The 24,973-nt window shown below is 41.2% G+C and overlaps 1 protein-coding gene across 2 annotated transcripts; it reads left to right on the top strand.

Moving 5' to 3' along the window:
• Positions 1–1,796: 1,796 nt before the first annotated feature.
• On the top strand, positions 1,797–24,973 carry WIPI2 (WD repeat domain, phosphoinositide interacting 2). 2 transcript variants are annotated; one of them, XM_065850385.2, is made up of 12 exons: positions 1,797–2,048; positions 10,725–10,807; positions 15,346–15,515; positions 16,713–16,809; positions 17,400–17,497; positions 17,941–18,033; positions 18,838–18,908; positions 19,842–19,949; positions 20,703–20,867; positions 21,803–21,910; positions 23,312–23,409; positions 24,267–24,973. In XM_065850385.2, the coding sequence occupies exons 1-12, from the start codon at positions 1,975–1,977 to the stop codon at positions 24,377–24,379; spliced, it is 1,278 nt and encodes a 425-aa protein (XP_065706457.1). In that variant the 5' UTR covers positions 1,797–1,974; the 3' UTR covers positions 24,380–24,973. The 2 variants fall into 2 exon arrangements, with proteins under 2 accessions (XP_065706457.1, XP_065706456.1); XM_065850384.2 differs by having other exon boundaries at positions 1,798–2,048; positions 23,312–23,442.

Below are 24,973 nucleotides of genomic sequence, written 5' to 3'. Positions count from 1 at the left end.
TCATCTCCAAAAACTTCTCCCACGCTCTGCCACTTAGAGGGGAAAATTTTTTTCTAGTTCCTTCCCCAACCTTCAAGATGACGAGGCTTTGGCAAAGGCTATTTCATGATGCTTGTGCCCTGCTTTACCTTTTTCTGAGCCTGAATAGAGGATGCAGAGAAAAAGGGCGATAAACCACATTTAACAAAATGACCTCCACCCCTGAAGCCCCCAGCCCACAGCCGGCTGTGCTGGTAAGGGACACCTGAAGTAAACCATCAGTCCTGAAATAGATCTGTCTCAGGGGGCAAAAGGCAAATTGAATGAAAAATAAGTTACTATTTTTGAAGCCTGGATCCAGTTGTTATGGCAACCAAAGCCTTGCACATCGTGCTGGGGAATGGCTCCATCCCCAGCGCTGCCTCCAAATCCTGCAGCCGGAGAATCGCAGGCAGCCGGGAGCTGCTTGGTGGTGGGACATGGAGATATCCGTGCTCACACCACCTGTACCCTGCCATGACATGTCCTCTTCCCAAGTGGCAGCTCCCCTTGCATCCTTGCTTTTTTTTCCTCCTCCATCCCCAGTGCTCTACCCACCCTCTTGCAAATATCTGAGTAATTGTAATGACATTAAGGAGAGTTTCCAAGATTCAGGGGTACCTTGAATGCAGTGACATTTTCATAATGTCACCAAAATGGGGGTGGGTCTTGCAGAGGTTTTCTTTAGAGGAGGAATGGGTCATGAAGACCATGGATGCATCCTCCCCAAAATATACAAAATCCCAAACCCTGCAGGAGTCCCATAGCTGGAGACACCTGTGTGCATTGTCCCACACCCCCGGTGATGGGTCTCAATGGGATCCTGGCTGTGAAGGGTGTCGATATGTGTGCCTTTTGGGTGGCGGCACTGGGCTCTCCTGGCAGCACACACTGTAACTGTGTTTCCCCAGGGAGGGATACTTTCCTGTGCATTAAGCTGCTGGAGCCAGAAGGTAAGAAAAGAGATAATTTGAGCTTAAAATCTCCCCAAGGGAAAAGAAACTTTGGATGGGTAGGAGGAGTTACGGGATGCAGGGATAGGAGGTGGCTCCATCACCCCCGCTGCTGCACGTGCATCATTCATAAACCCTCCCGGTTGAGCTGGCCCCAGGGGTATGAACCCCAACACCTTGTGCTCTCCGAAATGCACTCTTTTCAGGACCAAGCCCTTGATTTCAATCCATTTTCCAGACAGTTCAGTTGCCTTTTTTTGCCTGCAGTTTATTTGATCTCCCCACCACCCACCCCTGGGATTTGGCACAGCCTGTGATTCCCCTTGTTCTGACATTGTCTTCTGCCCACGCCTGGCTGTCCTGCCAGCTGGGGACCCCCAAAGGCCAGTGCACCCCTGGCCATGGCAAGGCCATTGCACTCGGGTGTGAGGTGCCTAGAACAGCCTGTGCCTGGTGTCCCCTGCTGTCCCATCTGCCGAGCCTTGGGGACCTCCCGTGGCACAAAGCAGAACTGCAGAAGCGCCGGTGAGCGGGGACAGTGACACGGTCTGTAGGGATCGTGACAGTGACGTGGTGGCCGCGGTCAAGACCGAGGACAGTGAGGACGTTACTGAGTTGGCGACCGTCGCTTGGACCTTGAGCCTCCCGTCCAGCCGCCGACCCCGGCAAGCCCTGCTTAGCTTCAGAGCGCCGCCGCCCGTCCCGCCCTTTCTGCCCAATTTCGGCGCCACCGCCCGTGCGCATGCGTGGCCCCTCCCATCCCGCGGGGCGGGCGCACGCGCGGTGGCGGTGCCGTGGCGGTACGGTGGCCGGGAGGAGGGGGCGGGGCGCGCAGGCGCGGGGCCGCTCCGCTGCCCGCAGAGTAAACAAGGGGCCGGCGGGGATGAGGAGGCCGCGGGTGCGCGGTGCGGGCTGGGGCCGCCGGGGTTGAGGTGCGCTGCCCGCTGGAGGTGTTTCCCCTCTCTCCCCCCCGCCGGACGGGGGTGGCGAGGGTTGTCCCGCCATGAACTTGGCCGGTCAGAGCGGCGACGCCGGCAGCGGCCATCTGCTGTTCGCCAACTTCAACCAGGACAACACGTAAGGGGGCGGCGCCCGACCTGAGGGGGACACTCGGCCTGAGGGGGAGACCGGGGGACCAGGCCTGAGGAGGGGGAGCCCCGGCCTGAGGGGGGCGTCCCGGCCTGAGGGGGGGGAGCCTCGGCCTGAGGGGGGCGTCCCGGCCTGAGCGGGGGCCCAGCCGCGGGGAAGGGGCTCCTGAGAGGGCTGAGGAGACCCGGCCGTGGGGGAGGTGTGACGGGGTCCCCCTCTTTCTGGTGCTGCCCGTTCCCGTGTCGGCTGACCCCACCGCAGTCTCTGCCCTCACCAGCACAGATGAGGGCCGGGGCCCCCTCATCCCTGCAGCCAGGAGGGGTGGGAACACCCGCCCTGCTCTCCGGTTTGTGTGTGGAGCTGCGGGGGGTGAGGCTGCTCTCGCAGGGGCACGTAGCGCTGGGCTGCTGGAGCTGCGGTTGCAGCATCTTTCCTTCTCCCTCTCCCGGGCTGTTGCCCTGGGGAGCTTTTCTGTTTTGTGCTTGTGAGGCAGCGCTTGCTTTTGCTTCCAGAAAGTGGGGGAGGACTGTTTCTGCTTCTTGATGGTGTCCAGCCTTTAAGAGAGATTTAGATAAGGTGAAGACCCTAATCTTCCAGAGGTGCCAAGGCTTAATCCAAAAACTCATTGTAGCTATCTTTTCATACAGCTCTTTTATTTTCACTTGCTCTCCATGTTGAAGCATACGCCTTAGGCCTCAAGGTATTTTTATGAGCTCATGCTTCTTTCAGTTTTGATTTTGAAACAAGAGGCCTTTCTCATTCAGTCCTTGAAATTATGCTTACTTGTTTTTCGATTCTAGAAAGGGTCAGATAGTTCATGCTGTGCATCTTGCAAATTAACTGTTGCAACATACTTAGATTAATTACCATATATTATTTTTTATATGAGGTATTAAAGAGCAATAATTTTCAATTTAAGAAATTTCTAATAGTTGGAATTGCAGCACTAAAGATCCTTTAAAGAAGGATTGGACTGTCTTAAATACCTAAGAGATGAAACTGGGGGGCAATAACCAAAAGAACTTGTACTTGAGAAAGGAGGAGTTTTGTTTTAGGAAGTGAGTAAGAGGAAATGATCTCAGGTTGGCATCATGGAGCGTAATCCATGTGTGTGCTGGTGGTTTTTTCTTTTAACAGCTTATTTGTTCATTTAACAAGCAATGATGTTTTGTCTTCACAAGAGAGACTGTCTTCAGCATGTACTGTAATGTATGGGAATTGTGAAGATGAGAAGATTATTTATGGTGACTGCCAAGACTGAGGAGAAAGGTCCCATCACAGAAGGAAATACTCTGTTTGCTTTTGTAGGTCTTGTTGGGGGTGAAGAGATGAACAAGTGGAGCTGGATAGACTTGAGACAAGAGACTTTAACAGTAAATAACTTAAATTATGGGGGGGAAGCAATAGTTGTCTGTGTATTTGTAAGTAAATCATTATCCATATATTGAGTTGAACCAAGGACTTTTGCAATTTCTTTTCGTGTCTTTTCAGGTACCATATAGAGAACATGCTCTGCTCAAATGCCATCCATTTTTTACTTCTTACTACATAAAACAAGTCATAATAACTAGGAAATCTGTCACCTCTTTCTTTTGCAATTTACAAAGGTCATGATATAAGTTTTTGAAGTAAAACTGTGCTGTTCAACATGGTGATCTAAAAGCACTAGTATTTTACATCCTGTAAGGCAACTACCTATTCCAGTTGCACCTTAGCTTTGTGGAGAGCTGTATATATTTAAAGATCACAGAGCTGTGACCAAAAAAAGAAAACCACCACCATGACTTTTTGAACAGGAGAGCTTCAGGCTTGACTGGAAAGCAAATGTAATAAACACTAATCTAGGTCTTCTTTGGCTTGTATACATTGGAGTCTTTCTTCAAGGAAGAGTCAAGTGTGATTCCTTTTTGATTTTATGGGGGAAAAAAGGGACAACCGGCTAATGATTTCTTTCCTCAACTGTGTCTGATACTGCAATACTTTTCTCATTTCATTTTCATAAGAATCTGAAAACTATTCTTCAGTTTCTGTCCTATAGCTGATTCTTTCTGTATTCAATATTCTAATGTCCATTGTGCAAGTAGATTTTTTTAGTATTATTTTTATATGTAAATCATCTTGAGATTAGCTGATGAGAATTTTGGCGATGTTTCTTTTTATGTGATCCAGACCTGGCCCATATATCTTTGCAATCCAAAGTTTTGGGACACTAAGTCTTCTGTTTAATTTTAGAATATTTTTGCATTTTCAGATATCCATTATAGAAATGACATAAATATTAAAAGGCTCCTGTTCATATTCTTGTCTCAAAATTATGAGAATTATTTGAAGGGCCACTTACTTTGAGACAGATGGTTGGATGACGCAGAATAAGTATCCATTCTTTCTAGGAGTGTCTCGAAGAAAAGTAGTAAGTATAAAACAAGTTTGCACGCGTCTTTGTGAGCAGCTTCTTACTAAAACACTTTTCTCATGTGGTAAGTGACCCAAATAACCAAGTTGCATTGTAGGTCTTAAATTGAGTAGAATTCAGTGGTTGTGTAAATTCTTTAACTGAACTTTAAAGTTCTTTAAACTTAAGTTTATTTGATTCCACACACACCTCCCCCATCCTCCCCCCGACATGATCTCTCTCAGTTTCTTGTTTAAATAGAGAAACAAGAAGTCAGGTCTCTGGGTGTGTTAGTATACTATTCTATATATCTAGAAGATCACTGTGAGAAGAACTGAGAAGAACGTATTTGGAATGAATTACACTTTCACATGCAGGGCCTCAGAAAGCTTATTTATTTTCAGCTTGCATTACAAGTAGCTGGAGTCCTTCTCCAAACAGGCAAGGTAAACAAATGCATATTCTTCCAACCAGTGTATGACAGACAAGTTTTGTTTATGTCTTCCCAGTCAGAAGGGCTGGCATCATGTTTTAAGGTGTGCTTCAGTCATTAGAAAAATTGCTGACAGACAAAACTGGAAAATAAATTGCTTGGGTGCACTGTTATTATGCTTACAGCTTTTACCTTCAGCTTAGCAAGATGCCAGCAGAGCCAAGTGCTCTTTGTATCAGGGAAAGATGGTACTTGTTGCTGGTAAAAATAAGTCTCAAGCTAACGTTTCCTAAGCTTTAGGAAGGGTTGTTAGTGAATTTTTGTCTCCTGTAGGAAGGAGATGAGCTTTGTGATGGTTTTTACTTTTGGGAAATGGGCTTGATGGTAGTTAGAAGAATGTCGTCAACATAAAAGTGGCTGTTGCTTTTTCCCAGTTGCTGCACTCCCCAGTGGCTGAAGCAGATATTGTCTCCCTTGCTTTTAGGCTTTTTTTCAGACTTAACTTTTTTTTTAATGTTAATTTGTGGATGGTGTATCTAGTGGCATCGTCTCTTGGAATAATATCTACATTATTGAAAGCGTTGTCTTGCCTCTTTATTCCATATTGCCGTAAGCTTTATTTACATGAAAGTTCTGAATTATTGACCAGGACTGGAACTCTGCCTGAAAACACTCCACCTATAATGCAGCAGAAGCACTTGGTTTGTGGCTTCTGTTTGCTATGATGTTTTCATTAAGTAAAAACATGGAGATCGTTTTCAGAAGATGCTGGCGTGCTTGTTTGGGACATGGCCCTTTTCCCTAGTGCATCAAGCATCGTGCAACACGGCGTGACTGGCATTCCCTGGTTGAGAGGCAGAAGCTCCAGCTGGCAGGTAAAGTGAAGTAACCGATCAGAATTCAGGTATCCTAGCAAAAAATGCAGGAAAAGTTTGTAGTTGACCTCAGTGCTAGGTGTGTTTTAGTAGCTGGAAATCCTCAAGAATAGATATTTGGTAAGAAGTACTGGTTAAACCTGAGTGCTGTTAATATTGCTTCTGGGAGAACTGGTAAAACTGAGCATGGATATGTTTGTGAAGACTTTAACTTGCCTCACAAACTCATACAAGCTTTAAAACCCATAAGGGAACTGTTTCATATAGGACAGTATGAAACTTTTTACCCAATGCATAACTTTTGAGATTTCAGTGTTTAAATTGTTAAACAAATATTTCCAGAAAAATGCCTTTGGAAGAACTTAAAAATTAACTTATACGGTCTGCAGATTCAATTAAAAAAAAAGAACCTACAAGACACACCCGGAGAACCAACTTGTGAAATAATGCAAATTGACAGACTGTAGAGAAGTCTTAGTTGTTTTTTTAAAAATAAGTGATCAAGTGACAGCATTTGGAAGCAGAATAGTTGCTGTAGTTTTGACAACAGCCTCCTGATGGAGGGAGAAAAGGAAGCCTTGGTTTGGAGTTGCAGTAAAAGCACTGAGGTGGCCCTTATTTGCAGGGTCTTCTTCAGTCTCAGCTTTCGTTTGTATGTGGAGTTACATGTGACAGGTATCAACCCATATATCTGTTCTTTCTGGTTTTATTCTGCCCTTTTTTCCCCAAATAAATCAGTTTCATTCTAGGTTCTGAACAAATGCCTATAGCTCTAAAGCTGTACAGTGTGCTTCACGATGTGGAAGTTGTGCTCTAGCTCCCTTACTAAGTGACGTTTGGATCTCTGTAGTAAACTGCTTGTGGCGAGGAACACGGGTTAGGTGCTGAGCGTTCGCTCCTCTGCCTTTGTGTCTCCTATAATAGGTTCAGGTGTCATTACCCTGTGGCCCCCGAGGACAGGAGAGCTTGATTCCAAGGAGACTTTAAAGCTTAAAAAATAAAAAAGGGAGGAAGGAGTGATCATGGAGCTCTCATGCTCAGGGAAAGCAGCTGAGAGAAGCGCTCATATGTCGTGTTACTCGCTGTTGTTGCCGTGGAGCAGCAGCTGGGCTGCTAAAGGAACTGTTCCTCAACCTTGGACAGTGTTATGGGAATTCGGCCTGAGAGCAGCGATGTTTACTCAGATTATGAACTTTCTGTTGTCCCAGCCCATTGCTGCACATTGAGTGATGAACGAGTGTTGTCTCCTTTTGCTGTAGCAGATTTAAGTTTGTCTTGGTTTTCTTTTGATAGAAGAGCAGTGGGAAAAATCCCTGTGGCTTGTCAGAACATTGCTGACAAATCTGTTGAACACATGAGTTTCTGTATCTAGCTCTTGTCCAAAATAATGACATATTAAGAGGTGTCTGTAAGATGTCATGACTTTGGTTTCAGCAGACATTTGGGAGGGGAAATAAAACAAAGTAAGTTTCCTTAGTCATTTTTCTTTTATGTAGTTTCATTTATTTTTCTTTCTTTTATTATTGTTATTATTTTTTTCCCCTCTTCATCATAGGCCTTTGCTTACAGAAAGTTTTGTCTTTGGAAATTTACATCATTTTTGAAATGAGGTGGAGTATTTGTATAAAGAGACTGCCTAATAATGAAAGTAGGTTTAATTAACCAGTTATTTTAAATAGTAATGTCTTCTGGAGTCGTGTTTATACTGCAGCTGCAGTTGATTTTAATCTTTGAGAGAGCTGCTCTTAGTAAGATCTTTCTGATTAATGTAGAATATTTGTGATTAATAGTCAAGGTCCTCTGCAGAAAGGCAAAACTGGTTTTCTTCCTTCTGTATGTATGTTAAAGAAGCAACAGAAAACCTATACGATTCTAAGTAATCCGAAAAAACTTGTTTCTAAAGAGCTTGAGAGATTGAAGCAGCTGATTTCCCACTCTAGGTGAGTGCACTTACAGTGAATGTCAGCATCTTGAAATGACTGTGTGAGATATCCCATAACACTGCTCGCTTGATGAGGTTAGTTTTAATTATTTATGACAGCCCCTCTTGAAAATACTCTCAAGCTTTATCTAGTCTTGGATCAGACTGCAATATTATCTTTGAAAAAAGTGAGTAAACATGGTTTCATAAATCACGGCTATATTGGTAATTTTGTACTGAGCAGACAACCTTGATGATGAAATGGCTCAAAGTCTACGATCTAAGGTGTGTAATAGCAGCTACACATAAGAGCTGAAAAACCACCTGTGTGTAACATCATGTTAGAAGAAAAAAGACCATTTTTTGGATATTGATTTTATTTTCAATTTCAGTCTCTCATCAGGTTCTGAAAATTGGTGATAATAAAGCGTAACACCCACGTTGTAAAAGGAGCTTCTGATAAACTACGGTAGCTTCTAGTTGGCCACTGTCTATTTGAGCAATAGCTGAATGGCTTATTGATCGCATTTCTTCCCCATATAGTTGCACATTTTTTTGGAGGTGAGGTAATTCTGGCTAGATGCTGGTTTTGTGGGCTTTGGTCATTTAGATAGCTATCCGATGTCTTAAGGGCTTAAGTGTAATATCAGTGTGGGGGATTTAAATCATTATGATTATGCTTGTATAACTCAGCATCGTGAGTTCTCTTATTACATAGAAAAAGCCTTTTTCCAATAGTTTCGTAAGAAGTAATTTGAGAGTACATTAAAAAAAAAATGCTATTCTAGAAGAAAAATAGGTTGTTTTGCAGTTGTGGTCATACACTGAAACGGGTTTAATTATACTGACTCCAGCTGTCCTGTGTAAACAAATGATATGTGAGTTCGTCACCTTGATCCTGAAAGAAATAACAAAAAGCAGTTGCCGTGGATGGAGAGGTTGGTTCTGTGCTTCTTCACTTTGGGTTTTACTTAGTCTAATTATTTTAATTATGTATACAACTCGCTTTTGCCATTGTCTAAAGTTTATTTGAATGAGGTGTAAGTAATCGGTAGGATAAGAAAAATGATGTTGCTTGTTGATTTCAGTCAGTAAAACAGTGATACAGCAATATTCTGTATTTAAAGCTGTAAGTACAATACAGGAATCCTTGTCGTATGCTCACAAATAGCTGCTACGTGGACTTCTCCATGAGGAAATCATCCTGTGTCTTTTATAGATCATTTATATTGCAAGGAGTCTTGTGACTGCATTTATTTTTAACTCAGTTGAGTGCTTGTTTACCTTTGTGAAGTGACAGTTTTAATGTCATTCTTCGTTAAACTTTTTTTTTGAAGGAAGCAGTAGATAATCTAAGAAAAGCTAACTGTAATTTGGGGGAAAAAAATTACAGAAGTTGGATTTTCATTGACTTGTACAGAAGTAGTTGAGGAAGAACACTCACGTCTTTGGCAACTAATCAGATATAGTCTGCTGAACATTCTGATTTTGTCCGAAGGAAAATTGCATTCAGTATTTCTAAGGTGACTTAACAGGAACAGCAGCAAAATTTTCTTTTATAGTTACTTTTCTGTCTATAAGCCTAATACTTTTTTTTTTAAATATCTTAGTTCTTGACTTTGGGGAGTTTTACTTCTCTGGCCTTGATGGTGCGTATTTTAATTTGAAAGTTTAAACCTTCTCGGATATAATTTTTTTAACCAGACTCTGCCAGTTGTGGTTTTTTTCTAGAAGAGGAGGTCATACCATCATACAGAGGTTGATTTTATAGCTTGGGATTTTAATTTCAGAGAGCAAGCCATCTGAGGAACAACTTTGTACTCTTCTGGGTACCTTGACGTTTAAAAAGGGCTCACTTTGGAACCATGAGAGGAAAATAAAGAAAGAGCAAGAAACCTAGGAACCTGCATTGTATTCTAAATGCAGAATGAATTGTTAGTGCATCTGAATTATAGAGAATCGTCTTGCTGAGTTCAGAGGGTGTTTTGGCAGCCCGACTGGCAGGGTTGGCGCTGGGCCCTGTATTGAATGACTTGCCACAATTTGGCGTATCAAAATACATTTTATTGAAATTTAATTAGTTTTTCTCCATGCATCCTGGCAGTAAGAAATATATGAACTACAAGCATACTAATACACTTCTGCACAGCTGTATTTACTGTTAATTTTCTTTTTCTGTGGCATAAAATCCCCTGCGTGAGGAGGGGAAACTAAGAATGTGCCATTGTCTGCTGCTTTGATGTGTAAAGACCTGCAAGACAAGCCTAAAGGCTTTTCTAGCTTAAAATTTAAGACCCGTCTTTGACTCTGACTGGAAAAGCAATTAAATGGTCTGTGAGCTAAGTGTGAAAATTAAGTCATGGAGGAAAGAAGGGTTTGTAGTTGGTTTTTAAATGTCCTACTATTGTTAAAAATCTGTTTAATATCAGTGACTAGCATTTTTAAGAGGGTGCCTCTGATCAAAGATTCGGTGTGAACATTTGTAAAACTGAGACCTAACAATGTTCTTTGGAGGTGCTAGAATATCATCAAATAAAACCAGAGAAAATTAGAGTTCGCAGTCTTTCGTGTTTTTGTTTTGTTAATATATGAAAGCTCGTTGGGGAAGGTTACAGTATAAAGAACAAAATATCTCCAGACAATCCCAGTGTAAAAGGTCCTGGAGGTCACCTCTACCGATGAGGCAATGATGTAATTGGTTTGCATTACATTAATCAAGTCATCATCTTTCCTCCACACTAAAACTTTTAGGTTGAGTGGAGAAATCACCAGTATAAGTTGGGCAGTGGGCTCAGATTAACCTGTGAACTCTCATTTCACAAAATGTGAAGCAGCATTCCACAGCTGGGGTAGTTCTGAAGCTGTTTGGCCTTGCAGAGTTGAAGCAGCTCTCTGCGTCTGTCATGGCTCTTTTTGGTCGAGCTTTTTATTGCTTTTCTTGCTGAGCTAACCCAGCTGAAGTTTAGAACAGGGTAAGAATCTGTCCAAGGGTAATTCACAACTCATTTAGTTCACGTTCCTGACTGGCTTATTTCTTTTTCAGATCCCTTGCAGTCGGCAGTAAATCAGGCTACAAATTCTTCTCTCTTTCTTCTGTGGACAAATTAGAGCAGATCTATGAATGCAGTGAGTATCTTCTTAATTATTTTTTTAATGCCTTCAGTTGGCTTAATGTGGGAAGAATAAGACAAGTGTCATTTTTTCACAGGTGATTTGCAGTTGACATAGGAGGAACCTTAAGTGTATGATGACATATCACACAAATACAAAACAATTGATTGCTGGCTATATGTATATCAGTGCTCCTTATTTAAATTTAGCTGGTATGTTGTGAAATTTGGTAATAGCTAGGAGAAGAATTCTTTGCTTTTCTAACTTTGTCCAATAGTCAGGTTATGTAGCAACTGGGCATGAAAAAGAAACAAGGTTCACTGATGTGAGTGTGTCCTTTGGGTCCTTCTACTGGCTACTGGGGCAGGCAACCACAAATATACTGTTATCAAATTAATAAATAAAAAGCACAAAACATAGGCATTGGTTATCTTTTTTGTTAGCCCTAATATTTGCCGTTAGAAAAATACTTTTTACCATGATAACTACAGGTTTACTCATCCAAAAGGGTGACCAAAAGTCCCATAACTTTTCAATAGTGATCTCAGTTGGGTAGGATATGAGATGAAATGGAGGGAGGCTTGTGGGAGAAATAGTATCCCTTGAGAAGTTGTATCCCTTGTCTTGCGAGCAGTTCACAAACTACCCTTTTTTGAGGTGCTAATAAATAAACTATGAATGCTATGCATGAGTATCCTTGTTTTCCTATAAACTCAACATGAACAGATGGTACCAATAGCTATGATGTCAGCATTTATAGTATGGTCCTGGTGTATCACGCTACGCAACAGAATTGTCTTCAGACTCCATTCCCTTAGATGACCTGACCCTGTGGCATCTGAAGTTGGAAAATGGTGTGTGATTCAGATGGCCTGTTACCTGTGGTGACAACCTGATTCTGTCATCTGTCAATGGAGAGGAGTAATTGTGAGGTTCAAATGAGGCACCTGTGGTCAGGTTAAATTGTGTTCCAGCTACCTGTTTGAGTCATGGTCTGGTTGTACTGGTTAATTGGTGGTTTGCGTTCATGTTATGCTGTTGAGTTTAGGTACCTGACCTCTGTAGTATGTTGGGCACTTAGGGTATCTGGCCTGATATCACCCCAGGAGACTGGGTGAAGATGACTCCTGTTACATGAGACACTGACTAAACATACTGAGAGAGACTGAACTTTGCAGCACTGCTTCTTCTGGGTAGTCCTTGAAAGACAAGGTACAGATTGGATAAAGTGCTTTGCTCAAAGTCTTGCAAAAAACAGATAAAGCAGCTGGGATTAGAATTTAGACCTGCTGATTTCAGTCTTCAGACTGTTCTGGGATGCCTATATTGGATTGACCTCTTTGATATTGTAAATTTTCTTCCATGAGTGTTAAGTTTATAAATACAGAGCACAGAATGTGAGGTTATACACAGTTAAATAATTATCAGCATTGGGCTTTTAAACTATGCCTGTTTAAAACTTGACATGGAGTGTGGAGGTTTTCCTGTGTATTTGCTACCTTCTTTCTGCAAGGAAAAACATCTTGAGGTCTCTGGGGGGCCCTCTGTCTCCCGGTTTAGTTTAAGTGGGTCTAAAGTATTTGTGTTGTTTTGAGGGGGCACTTTTAAGGACCACTCCCTCTCTTCTGTAAGGTGGATCTGCCAGTTCTTGTGTAGGTGGCTAAAGTAATCTACAGAATATGCCCCAGCTGTTGTCTTTTTGAGGAAAAAAAAGAATGGGAGGCTTCTTTGCTCTCTTCACTGACTTCTGCTGTGACTCCGTACAGATCACTGAATTCCCTGCTCAGTTGATCCCCCTGGAAAAATAAGTGTGAGATTGGAGAGTGCTTTAAGGCTTAATGAATGCTTACAAGATGCTTCATGCTCTTGGATTAAAAATGGAATAAAAGCGCAGCTGATCATAATCTAGCTGGTTCTAACCAGCTCTTGTCTGTGATGCTACATGCTTGTGTTTATGAAACTCTAATCTTATGTGTTTGCTTGTTCTCGCCTCACTGCTGATACTTAAATCATTTTACAATTCTTTTTGTTCTTACTGTAGTTTGAGTTTCTGGTAATGCTCTGTTGTGTAGTGTAAAAGAGAAAATAGAACAAAATTATTAATAGCAATGCTATAGGATGTAACTGGTGCTTCTAAACATATGATTAATTCAAGTCAGCTGGATGTAGGAGGTGCAGTAGAGCCTGGGACTGTACTTGAATGGTTGCTGGTTAGGACGTGTGCATGACTTGGCAGCTCTGAAGAGGTTTTATCACTTCTTGCTGTTAGGGGAAGGCAAAGGAACAGAGGTGCATCCTGTATTTTTCAAGTGAATTTAATTAAAAGCCCATCACAAAGCCTTTCTCTAAAGGTAACTGTGTTACAGTAGGTCTCTTACGGTGAGACTGGAGGATTGTCTATACCTCTTAAGCATTTTTCCTCGTTGAAAGTTTTTTCTTATGTCTGTAACTGCTTAGTTCTTGGTAGTGCTCTTCCCCGTGTGCCATCCCTGCTGCCTACGCTTCCCATCAGCGCTTTTTCCATCTGAATCTCCGCTGCCGTTCCTCCTCTGAAATACCAGTTCTGCCACCTGCCTGGGACAATAACAAATCCCAGATGAAGTGTCTCAACACAGTTGTCTCTGAATGGGAAAAGAAGTTGTGCTTGCCCAGGAGCAGGGAGCACTCAGACTGTATTTTTTTCATAGAACCATCAAATGTCCTGAGGTGGAAGGGACTCACAGAATCTTTGAATCCAGCTCCTGTCCCTGCATAGAGCAACCCCAAAATTCACACCATTTTGGTTCTCTCTGTGCTGATCTTCTGACTTCTGCCAAAAAGATGCCATTGATATGAAGGACTCCAGGCTTAGATAGAAAGCTGATAACCTGTATTGTAATATATCAAGAATCTTTTATGTTACTAGTCTGACATCCACACTTGAAAGTCTATGTATTAATTTACTGAAGCAGCTTTTTGTATTTTTTTTTTTCATGTGTTGTGTGTGGCACCAGGAAAATGGAGAACAACTCCTTGAAAACTAAGTCATTGCTAAAATGCATTATCCCTGTTGCAGAAGTGAGGAAATTGAATTTTAAAAGCCTCTGTGAGCTGCTTTGTCTTCTCTGGAAAAGTACCATATTAAATAAGAGATTTAGATAAACGTCAATTATGTTGCATAGAATGCTGAAAATGCTTCGTATAAACCTGCTCTTTTTCCATAAGGAGGCTATTTCTCTCTTTCTCTCAAAAGAATGTAGAACATCAAATGTTTTCTGTACTGTTTCTTGAAACAACTGCCCAGAAAAAGCATTTTCAGAGCAGCCATGTCACACAGTGATGACATTGTCATATGCTGAGAATGTTGGACAGAACATTTTGCAGGGAATCTCTGTTACTGGTGATGAGAACAGTGCCAATTATTTAATGTGCCTCTTGACCAAAACAGAAGCCTTCAGAAATAAGTTTTTCAGAAATAACTTCTGAAAAGTTTGGTTGTTTTGATGGATCAAGGCCAAAGGCTCAAGTCGCTTGTCTTGAGTCAGTTCTGGGATGGAAGGGCAGAGGTAGCTGTGGGAGAGCTGCAGAACGTGCTAAAGCTTTTTCCAGTTTTATTTTTCTGCTGTAAAAACAACGTCATCTGGGCTTTTGGAGGGGAGCTCCTGTGGGTGGGAGGGAGAAGCACATGCCAGGGTAACTGCTCATGGCACCTGCACTCCTACCAGCTTGATCCAATGCTGTGTTATAGTCAAATAGTCCAAAAATGTGTCTTTGCCAGAGATACTGGACTCTCCACCCTCCTACTGTTTCCCCACATTTTGAATGGTGGCTTGGGTTTTTCCTTTGCCTCCAATGCTTCCACAGTAGAAAACGTGACAAAACTACAGCTGTTCTATAGTTCTATATACATGCTGGGTTTGATGGTTCCTGTACAAATTGATTTTAGGGACTGTCAGGTAGAAGAAGTTGTGTTTTAAAAACAAACAAAACAAAACGCTAATGAGTGGCTGAAGCAGTGCTAGAACAAATGAGTTTACCAGTTTGAGTACAAGAACCCTTTTTTTTTCGGTCTTCATAGAGAGGTGTGAAGAAACTCCAGGTTTTTTGTCATCAAAAATCCTCCCATGCATTGCATAGCTTTAAAAAAAAGGCACAAAACCACCACCAGAAAAAATCCTTTGCTTTCCTGGATTTCTGCAGCGATAGAGACAACATTGTAAGGTTCTGGAGTTTGACAGCTTGCTGGTTTTTGCCTCCTTGGGATTTTCTTTCTGTTGGATCTTGGGCAGGGGTTTATACTATGATCCTCTGATATTATATATTATGATATTCTATTTGTATTATGATATTCTGTTCTGAACCAAAAACTTGCATGACACCTGGGAGGGTGATGGGGGGAAATCTTTGTAAATCAGTGTTCGCTGTGTAGATTATTTTTGTTTTAAAAACCTGTCCTGCATCCCACCTTAACTCTGAGCTGTTGTGCCAGAACATTTGTGTTCTTAGACTGTATTTCCCATTATTCTTCCCTGAAATCTCCCTTTGTGTTTTTCCCCGTGGCTGCGATTCCTCAGCTGACACAGAAGACGTGTGCATTGTGGAGAGGCTCTTCTCCAGCAGCCTGGTGGCCATCGTTAGCCTTAAAGCTCCGCGCAAGCTTAAAGTTTGTCACTTTAAGAAGGGAACAGAGATTTGCAACTACAGTTACTCCAACACCATCTTGGCTGTCAAACTCAATAGACAGGTGAGTAGTGATTTTGAGTAGGTGAAAATGTGGAAAAGAGTTATTTTGGCGCTTTCTCTGTTTGTTCATGTCTCTTCCTTTGGTGACAGAATTGTCATTTGAGATTAACTTGTAGTTTTCTAACAGTAGCTTCTGTATGACATCTCAGTCCTCCTATTTAGTTAAGTATTTTTGGTTTTATGTTTATGTACTTACTTAGGAAAATGTCTGTAGTAAGCTGGGCAACCTTTGGGCAAGAGGGTGGACTAGAGACCTTGGGAGGTCCCTTCCTGAATCATCCTGTGATCCTTGGTGTGAAAATATGTGAAGCTGACAATTTCTGTTCAGACCTGAACTTGAAAAGTGAATAGATACCAACTTTGTTTTAAAATAGTTTGCTGAATTATTGTTAAAAAGATAAAATCACTGAACTGGTGAATTTTTTAAGTACCTGGAACCATGGTTTACTGTATTACTGAATCATTAGTAGGCTTTTCAGCAAATACAGACTCCTCTGTCCTCAACCAGTTCTTCTAAGTAGAGAGAATGACATCTGAAGGAGAAAAATCTTCTTAGTGTCTGTCCCTATGCCCAAAATCAGGTGGAGGATGAGATTCCTGCTTAAAATTATAAGGGAAACAGTGGTTAATTTGACTTATGGCACAGTGAGGTAGCATTAAATGAGTAACATCTTGTAAGTTGTCCAGATGTAGTCTATGAAAGTGTAAATGAGATGTTGAAGAACTTAATCAAAGTATGAGTAATAGATGACTTTAACCATTTATAGAACCTATGTTTCTCTGTTTAGCCAAAGCAGAAAATTATTTTCATGTGTGAATTGGCCTCCTGAGGTGGGGAAATACATAAGGACAGGTACAGAATAAGAGTTAAATAGCTTTAAGTAAAGGTTTCTGGCTTGCTGACTTGAACTGGTAATGTAAATCATTTTTATTCAAATCAATTTGCACTAGCGCGGTTGAGAGAAGTGAAGTGCCCTGGTCAGTTCAAGTGACTGAGTGCAGTTTTGCACTGTTGAAGCTTTGTCAAGATGTGTGTCTTGTCTCTCTTCTATCAGACTCTTGTTTCTTCCCATGAGGTGGGTACAACCTTTCCTCTTGGAAGGCACCTACTGCATTTTGGATATAATTTCTTTAGGATTGATAAATTACTATAAACTCCAGTTTGATATCAGCGTTTCATCTTCTTTCCCTTGTCTAGAGGCTGATAGTATGTCTGGAAGAGTCTCTTTATATACACAACATACGAGACATGAAGGTATTACATACAATCAGGGAGACGCCTCCCAATCCTGCAGGTAAGCCAGAATAACTGAAAAGTGTGTTCTCTACCAACATACGGTGATTCCTACAGGGAACTGGAGCATTGTTGATTCCATTTTCAAATAAAAGTCACAGTTAAATACATTAATGCCATCTTAAAGCCTGCCTGCTTAATCCAGGTGAGGTTTTTGAGAACAAATATCAGACTAACTTTAATTGCATTTTGCCAGGATTTTGGTCTCCTAGAGTGGATGTGTCAAAACATTAGAAGGAAATAGTAGAGAGCTACAAACTGGATTTTGTCAGAACTTGGTGTAGTTAAAGGCTTTGTCAGGCTAATGCTTTAATAATCTTGACAGATGTGGGAAATCCTACCACTTAATCAGTTATTGTAGCTCTGTCAGTTTTCTTCTTTTTCTACTTTACATTAAACTTTAACTTACATAAAATAGTTGAATAAGTTGCAGGTTGACTCTGAGATTATTCATCCTTGTTCCATTTCTGTTGATACTTTGTGAAGATAATTCAAGTTATCTGTGTAATATTAAAACGTAGAACCAGAAAGTCTTGCTTCATAAGTCCTGGAGTTTGCCTCTTTCTAATTCTGTTTCTGCATCCCTTCCAGGGTTGTGTGCTTTATCAATAAACAACGATAACTGCTACCTGGCCTATCCAGGCAGTGCGACTATTGGAGAAGTCCAAGTCTTTGACACCATCAATCTGGTGAGGATCTTTGTGAATGCTGTTTCCGCTTCTAAAGATGTGGTTTTTAGAAATGACTTAGCTTGCTCAGAGAGGCGTTACTAGATGCTCAGTTAGGCTCGTCCGCATCAGTGTGCGGTATCTGTTATAGCTGGGCTTCACAGAATGTCGCCAAAGAATATACAGGCACTAATATTAGGTTTTTAGGAGTAGAGTTGGGCAAAATAAAGCATGTTATATTTGAATTGCCTTCTACCCACCCTTCTCCTCATACTCTCTATGCACATACTTCAGTGATAATACTTCTACTTAGCAGCTACTGAAACAAATATTGAAGCTGTTGTCTGTAAAATAAGATCTGTATTTTACCTTGAATGCTCTTAAATATGCAGTCTTAAACTGCAAACATGTAGCTTTTAGCCTGTGCTGTACTCAGGTTCTATTTTATTGATTCACTCCTGCAGAGAGCTGCTAATATGATCCCAGCTCATGATAGTCCCTTGGCTGCTTTGGCATTTGACGCAAGTGGTACTAAACTTGCCACTGCATCAGAAAAGGTAAGGTGGCTTTTTATTGACTTGCCAACAGTAATAAAAATTCCGTTTCTAAGCATTTTGAGTAAGTTTAAGCATGCACAATTCCATCTGCAAGTGCCAAAAAAGGCTTACAGTTATAATGGCAAATCTAAGTTAAGCACTGCTAATGGTATTTGACACCATTTCCGTGCTGTGAAATATTGGATAATAAGGTTATTTAAATAAATACATTTTAATCTTGCTGTAATCAGGGCAATCCTCTAAGTGTTTCTCCCTTTAGTGCAGGATACTTATTAGAAATAAGTTGTCTTGTTTTGATCCTGTCTTCCTAATGAAAACAAGACAGTTAAAGTCAGAATAGCTAGAGGTGTCTTACCAGTCATTGACATGCAATGACAAATTGTCCATCTAAATTGTATTAATTAAATCAGCAAATCCCAAGCATCTGCTCTTTGAGTGATAAGTTTAGAATATAAAGGTATAACTGATTGTATATGATAAAGGCACAAAGACATCCAGGTGACTGTACTGGTGGTACTTGCCTGGTGTGGTATTTTTCCTGATCAGATATGACAAGAAGGGCTGTTCTTGTTGCATAGCTTGTTCTCTACATTAGTAGTTCCCACCTCTTCGTGTTTCTCTGCTCCTCAAACACATCCTACGGACAAGCTCCATAAATATTTCATGTTAGTACATGGCGTGCATCAACGGCAATAAGTTAACAGCAAGACACTTTGCTGCCTGTAGTTGTACTCTGCTCACTAGAGCTAATACGCAGTGAACAAACTTGAAATGAAAAATTACTTATTTTTTTTTTCTTTACAGGGGACAGTAATAAGAGTGTTTTCCATTCCAGAGGGACAGAAACTCTTTGAATTCCGAAGGGGAGTGAAGAGGTAAAGTTCAACTGGGCTAATTAGCTGAAGCTCATTCCTTACTGTGAATTTCCAGTATGTTCTGCTATTGAGCTGGCATCCTGATTTTTTTGCATATTTTCATCTTCATTCATCCCTGACTGTACGCTTGTAACAGTTTCAGCTTGAATGTCTTCCAATTTCACTTCTTTAGACCTGACTATTCCACAAATCAGTCCTGTCAGAATTGTACTACCTTTTGCCTTTTAAAAATTTATTGGTGAGGGAACTTGTTCAAAGTGGGTCACCTTCTGTAAGATATATTGTATTCTTATGGCAGTTGGAGGAAGTACATCTAATATTATCACTGTCTTCTACATTCTGCAAGTGCTGTGATCATTGATAGCCATTGTGAAATGGTACTATGATTTGTGGTAGCAGCAACTCTGTAGTTCTACTATACTTTATGCAGAGGTAAGACTGAGTTTGGATTGTTAGTAATTAACCCCCATATCTGGGATACATCAGAGTTGAACATCATTAATGGGGATCTTGCTCTTGAAGTGTTCTAAGAAAGTATCAGAGAATTCAGAATGCTTACTATGGAAATGTTCTTTTTTCTTATTTGCAAAGCAGTGGTGACTGAGAAAAATCTGCTTAAATACTAATTAAGCCAAATACTTTGGCTTAATTGGGAGTCACCTGCAATCACTGACAGGAGAAGAGGAGCAGGTGAGTCTCCCATGCAGCCACAGTTCCTCCCAGCTCTCACAGTACAGCTGGTGGGAACATTATGGGGCTCCTTAGTAGTGAATGCGCAGAAAGATTCCTACCTACCAAAATGGAGAAATAATATTCTAATTTAAGTCAATTTCCCTGAGTTAGTTAACACTAGCTTACTTCTTACACCAATTAGCACGGTATTAGAATTTCATAAATAATACTTAATTGTTTTCCTCTCTTTTTTGCTCCCAGGTGTGTGAGCATTTGTTCGTTGGCTTTCAGCATGGATGGCATGTTTCTGTCTGCATCCAGTAACACAGAGACAGTGCATATCTTCAAACTTGAGACTGTGAAAGAAAAGTACGTTTCAGAGGTGCCTTAGATTTTTTTTTTTCAATAAAAAGGCTTTAAAATCAATTATACTCAACAGGATGAGTAATGCAAAGCATGGACAGACTTGTTTTGAACACTTCTGTAAAGGGCATAAGAAGCCTTTATGAATCAGCAACTGCAGCTGAGCTGCATACCTTTTCTATTCACTGGGAAAACTGTATTTCTTCTGAAGAGAAATTTGCCATCCTTGTCAGAGGAATGTGGAGTAGTTTAATGTTTTCAGTTACATGTGTTTCACCTCTTCTGACATCCGCATTAGAAGAGCTCTCAGCTATCCCTTCCAGGTGTCTATGGGGCTTTAATAGGCACCAGGTTATAAAACGTTCCTATTTATTATTTGACAGGACAGTCTTAGTTACATTTCTGTGGAAGATGTTGGAAACAATGATATGTTGAGTGATAAACAGGTGACTAAAATCCTGATGTGTAGCTCTTTCCGGTAGATCTCGCTCTTGTATAATGAACCTTATGAAATACAGTTTTATAAGCAGAAGTATCAGTTTACAATCAAACATGATTAAATAACAGGCTGAGGGTATTGTAGGACGCATTGTGCCCTGTAGCATAGATAGAGTGCATTACAGTTATCAAGGATGTTTGTTTTTTCTGACCAGAAACAAAAAACTGCCTGATATCTTTAAAAAGATGCTTTGAAACGTTTACGCACCTTTTTCTCTAATGTGAAGGTAAAGTCGGTCGTGTTTTTCTTCTGACTTACAGACCTCAGGAAGAGCCTACAACCTGGACAGGTTACTTTGGAAAAGTGCTGATGGCGTCAACAAGCTATCTGCCCTCTCAAGTCACAGAGATGTTTAACCAGGGTCGAGCCTTTGCTACAGTCCGCCTGCCCTTCTGTGGGCACAAAAACATCTGTGCACTTGCCACGTGAGTAAAGAAAAATGGAGCCTGTGTTCACCAGCCACCTGGACTGTTTTGTTGGGCATGGGGAGGCTGACACTGGAGAACGTAACCTCATCTCCAGCAGGAGATGGATCACCTGTAACCATTTCAAATCGTCTTCCAGTTTCAGAGCAATGCGTTAGAGCTAACACTTTGCAGTACTTTGAGGGGAGAAGGGAAAGGCGTAATGTTTGGATGAGAATAGACTATTTTTAAATGTTGTTTAAAGGTGTCTTTTAATTTTGAAAGAAGAAGGTTGAGAACAGACCCCTGGGCTTAGGGCATTTGCTTCCATTAGTGCTAGGGGAAGTGACACTGTATGTTGTGTTAGCGAATTGAAAAATTAGGTAATTGACACTAACCATTAAGTAAGTCTTTGAAAGCAAGTTCATATTATTATTGTCTCTGAAACAGCATAGCATTCATTAAAGTTAATATTGAGGATTAAATCTAATCTTTATTCTGCCTTCACTAAAGACAGGTCCCATTTGGCACAGCTACCAAAGCAATAAACTGAGTGGTAGTAAACTTTATTTTGTGGAGGTTTTATAGTTTTCATGCTAAATTGACTTCGTGTCTGTACTCTCACTCCTCTCATCTCAAAGCACCCTTTAAGCAATAATTAAGTCCTGTAATGTTTCTGAAATATGTAAATATTTCCCATTAGAATATTTGTCTCTCGAGCTACAGAAAGCTTGATAACAGGATGATAACTTCTGAATCTGTTTTACTGGGCTATGTGTAAATTGCTTGATTTCTTGTGGCATCCCACTAGCCCCAAAATGTAGTTCTCTCTTACTTTTTTTTTTTTGCGCAGTTCTTTCTGAGGTGGTCTATAATGGCTTAAATTAATGAGAGGGGAGGAGAGTGTGCTTTCTTGAGTTCTTATTAATCTGTTACTCTCTCCTAAACCATTCTAGAATCCAGAAGATCCCTCGTTTATTGGTGGGAGCTGCTGATGGGTACCTATACATGTACAACCTAGATCCCCAAGAAGGAGGAGAGTGCACACTAATGAAGCAGCACAAGTAAGTTCAAATTAGCCAAAGGCTGTTGTGTTTTATTTCTTCACAAAATCCAGTTTGTTCTTAAGCTTAGTGCTGTTCTGCAAAAGTCTAACTTAGAACAGCTCATTTCTTTAAACTAATCGTTTTCCAGACCTCTGACATAAATGAGTAACTTCAGAATCCCCCAGTGCCTTCCTTGCTAGTATCTGCTACACTAAGCATCGCTTTACCAGCAGAAACTTAACGCTGTCAGATTGCAGCAAAGGATCAATCGCTGTTAGCTGTATGATCCTGTTTCCTCTTACTTGGCAGTTTGAGTTGAGTTACTTAAACAGGAAATTGAAACGTCTGACACCATCCACTTCATCAATAAATGAAGCAGTTACAGACATGAGAGATGTTACTCTGACTTCACAGAGGGGAATCTGGCCTATGAAATTATCTGTATTTGCTCTCTAGCAGCGTCCTTATTAAACTTCCTTCCATATAGGCCAGCCAACTAATGTTCTGTAGCAGTACTGTAGAACCCTCAAGGAAAATATGACCAGGCGTTGTTGTATTTTAATAAGGTCTGGCAGGAAAAGCTTGGGTAATATAGTCAGATTAGTTACATGATCAATCATAGAACTGAAACCAGTAACTCACGATGATAACTCAGGTTTGCATCTTTGAGTCTATAATCATAGAATTGTTTAGGTTGGAAAAGACCTTTAAGATCATCAAATCCACCTCTTAACCATGTCCCTCAGCACCACATCTACATGTCTGTTCAACCTCTCCAGTGATGGTGACTCCGCCACTGCCCTGGGCAGCCTGTTCCAATGCCCCACAGCCCTTTCTGGGAAGAAGTTTTTCCCAGTATCCAATCTAAACCTCCCGTGGTGCAACTTGAGGCCATTTCCTCTTGTCCTATCACTTCTTATTTATCTGAATGTTTTAAGGTATGACGTCTGGTTTCGCTTGTAGATGAAGTGAAGCCTCAGAGAGAAGCTTTGTATCAAGTTCTTAAGCTCTGAAACACTCTAATACCTTCACTAGAGGATTTTTTAGTATATGTGATTGAAGCAACCGCTTCTATTGTGGACAGAGCTCAAGAGACAACCTATAATATTGCTGATTGGAGTGGTTATTATTTTATTTAATCATGCACTCTTGTTTTTAGTCTTTTTTCCTAGCATTAGCTACTAGAATTTTGGTGCTGTTTCCAGGGCAAGGATGTAACTGATGTGTCTTCAGTGTTAAATATGAAGTGTTGTTAGATGCCTTCTTGATACTCTTTTGGAACAGACCAAGTTCTTCCTGTTGTATGTGTGTATGTATTATTCTTACATGTCTAATGACATATTCTTCTGTAGCTGTCAACTAAAGCTGTACTGTGCCCAGGTAGATCACCTCTCATGCTAACCTCTCTCTGCTTGGTAGGCTCGATGGCAGTATGGAGCCAGCCAACGAAATTCTAGAGTCTGCATCCCACGACCGGCCGTTGGTAGCGCAGACGTACAGTGCCGCTGTGACTAAAGGTACATACGTGCCTTCCTCACCCACAAGGCATGGTAAGGAGAAGGCTGGAAAATGGGGTAGAGAGCATCTCTGCGTATTGCTTCATTCTAGACGGCCATGTGAGCTTGTCTCCTTCAACCCCAAGCTTTTCTTAACCTTGGGTGTGATGTGGAGCATTGGTGAGCAGTAGGAAAAAAGCACGTGTGATGTACGGTAGCCTCCTATAGATAGATCTCTCATAGCTGCTACTTTCTGGATAGAATGCTGTCTTGAATTGTGGTTGATTACTGTACTGATAGTTGCAGTACTTGCCAAATGGTTCCTAAGATGCCCTGAAACAATTATTTCACACAGGAGTTGAGCACCCAGACCTTGCACAAAGCCTCTGATACATAGCGCCCACTTCTATTTAACAATGTTGATAAGTGCTCCTGTCATTCCTTTATGGGAACAGTGACCTTTTAGTCTGATTTGCTGCTCTGTTAAATCAAGAGGATGAGAATTTGGTTAATACTGCAGCTGTCCGAGTGATGAGCGGAGGTTTTACCATCTTTGTACGTCACTTGGGTCAGTGCTTCAACTGCAGAGGAAGGACGGGCGGCACGTACAGCATCAGTACTGCAGTTGTGGTGTAATGCATGAGTGGAGAGTAAGAAAAATCAGCCTGCACAGAACACCAATATGTGTTGCACACATAGGGCGTGATCATAAACTGCTCTTGGCTTGGAGAAACACTGTCATGATAAAAGCAAACATAGGGTGGCAGTGAAACTGTTGCAAGTAATGTCTGGTACTTCAGCTCTAATCACTCGCTTTAGATCCGAGCCTTAGTTTGTGCTGCTGATTCCCCCCCAACTACTTTTTCCTTTCTCTGCAGCCTACACAGATGACTTGGGTGCCGTGGGTGGAGCTTGCCTGGAAGATGAAACCAACTCGCTGAGGCTGGACGAGGACAGTGAGCATCCTCCCATGATCCTGCGGACAGACTGAACTGTGACCTGTGAACTCACTCCTGAAGCAGAGAACACTGGCTTGATGTTTCCTGAGGAATCTCGTGTTATGCTGCTATGAACTTTGACATGAGTTGGGAGAGAGGATGACAGACTCTTACAGTTTTAAGTCGTAGCTGTAGTTCTAATTCTATACAATTGGAAAAATATATGGTTTTCAATTCAGTGGCTTTTAATCTTGCTTCTCTATTTTAGCTGTGTTTATTTTTTTTTGTTGCCAAAACCTGCTGTTTGTGCAGCCCTCAGAGCCTATTAGCTTTGCATGCCTTCATGTGCCAAGCGAGCATAGGAGGGGGAGAGAGAGAAGCCACTTTATAACAAACTCAAGTTTGTATTTTTTTTATATATGTATATAATATTTAGCTTATATAAGGAAGGAGTAGAGAAGTGGTTCTGGAAGCTGAGACTGGTTCTGCACTGACAAAGGTCCAAATGGTTTCCTGTGCATGGGCTTGCAGGCATACCTAGTGACTGACATGCAACCTTTCAAATGCAACGGCCTGGGTTTTTTTGGGTTCTCCCTCCCCTTTCCTGGACCATTTTGTTAATTAAAATTCCTTCTGAATGTTGTGTA

The sequence above is a fragment of the Patagioenas fasciata genome, chromosome 15, assembly GCF_037038585.1.
Source record: "Patagioenas fasciata isolate bPatFas1 chromosome 15, bPatFas1.hap1, whole genome shotgun sequence".
In the NCBI taxonomy this organism is placed as follows: domain Eukaryota; kingdom Metazoa; phylum Chordata; class Aves; order Columbiformes; family Columbidae; genus Patagioenas; species Patagioenas fasciata.
Note: the sequence above shows the minus strand (reverse complement) of the source record. Positions and strands in the feature narration are given on the sequence as shown.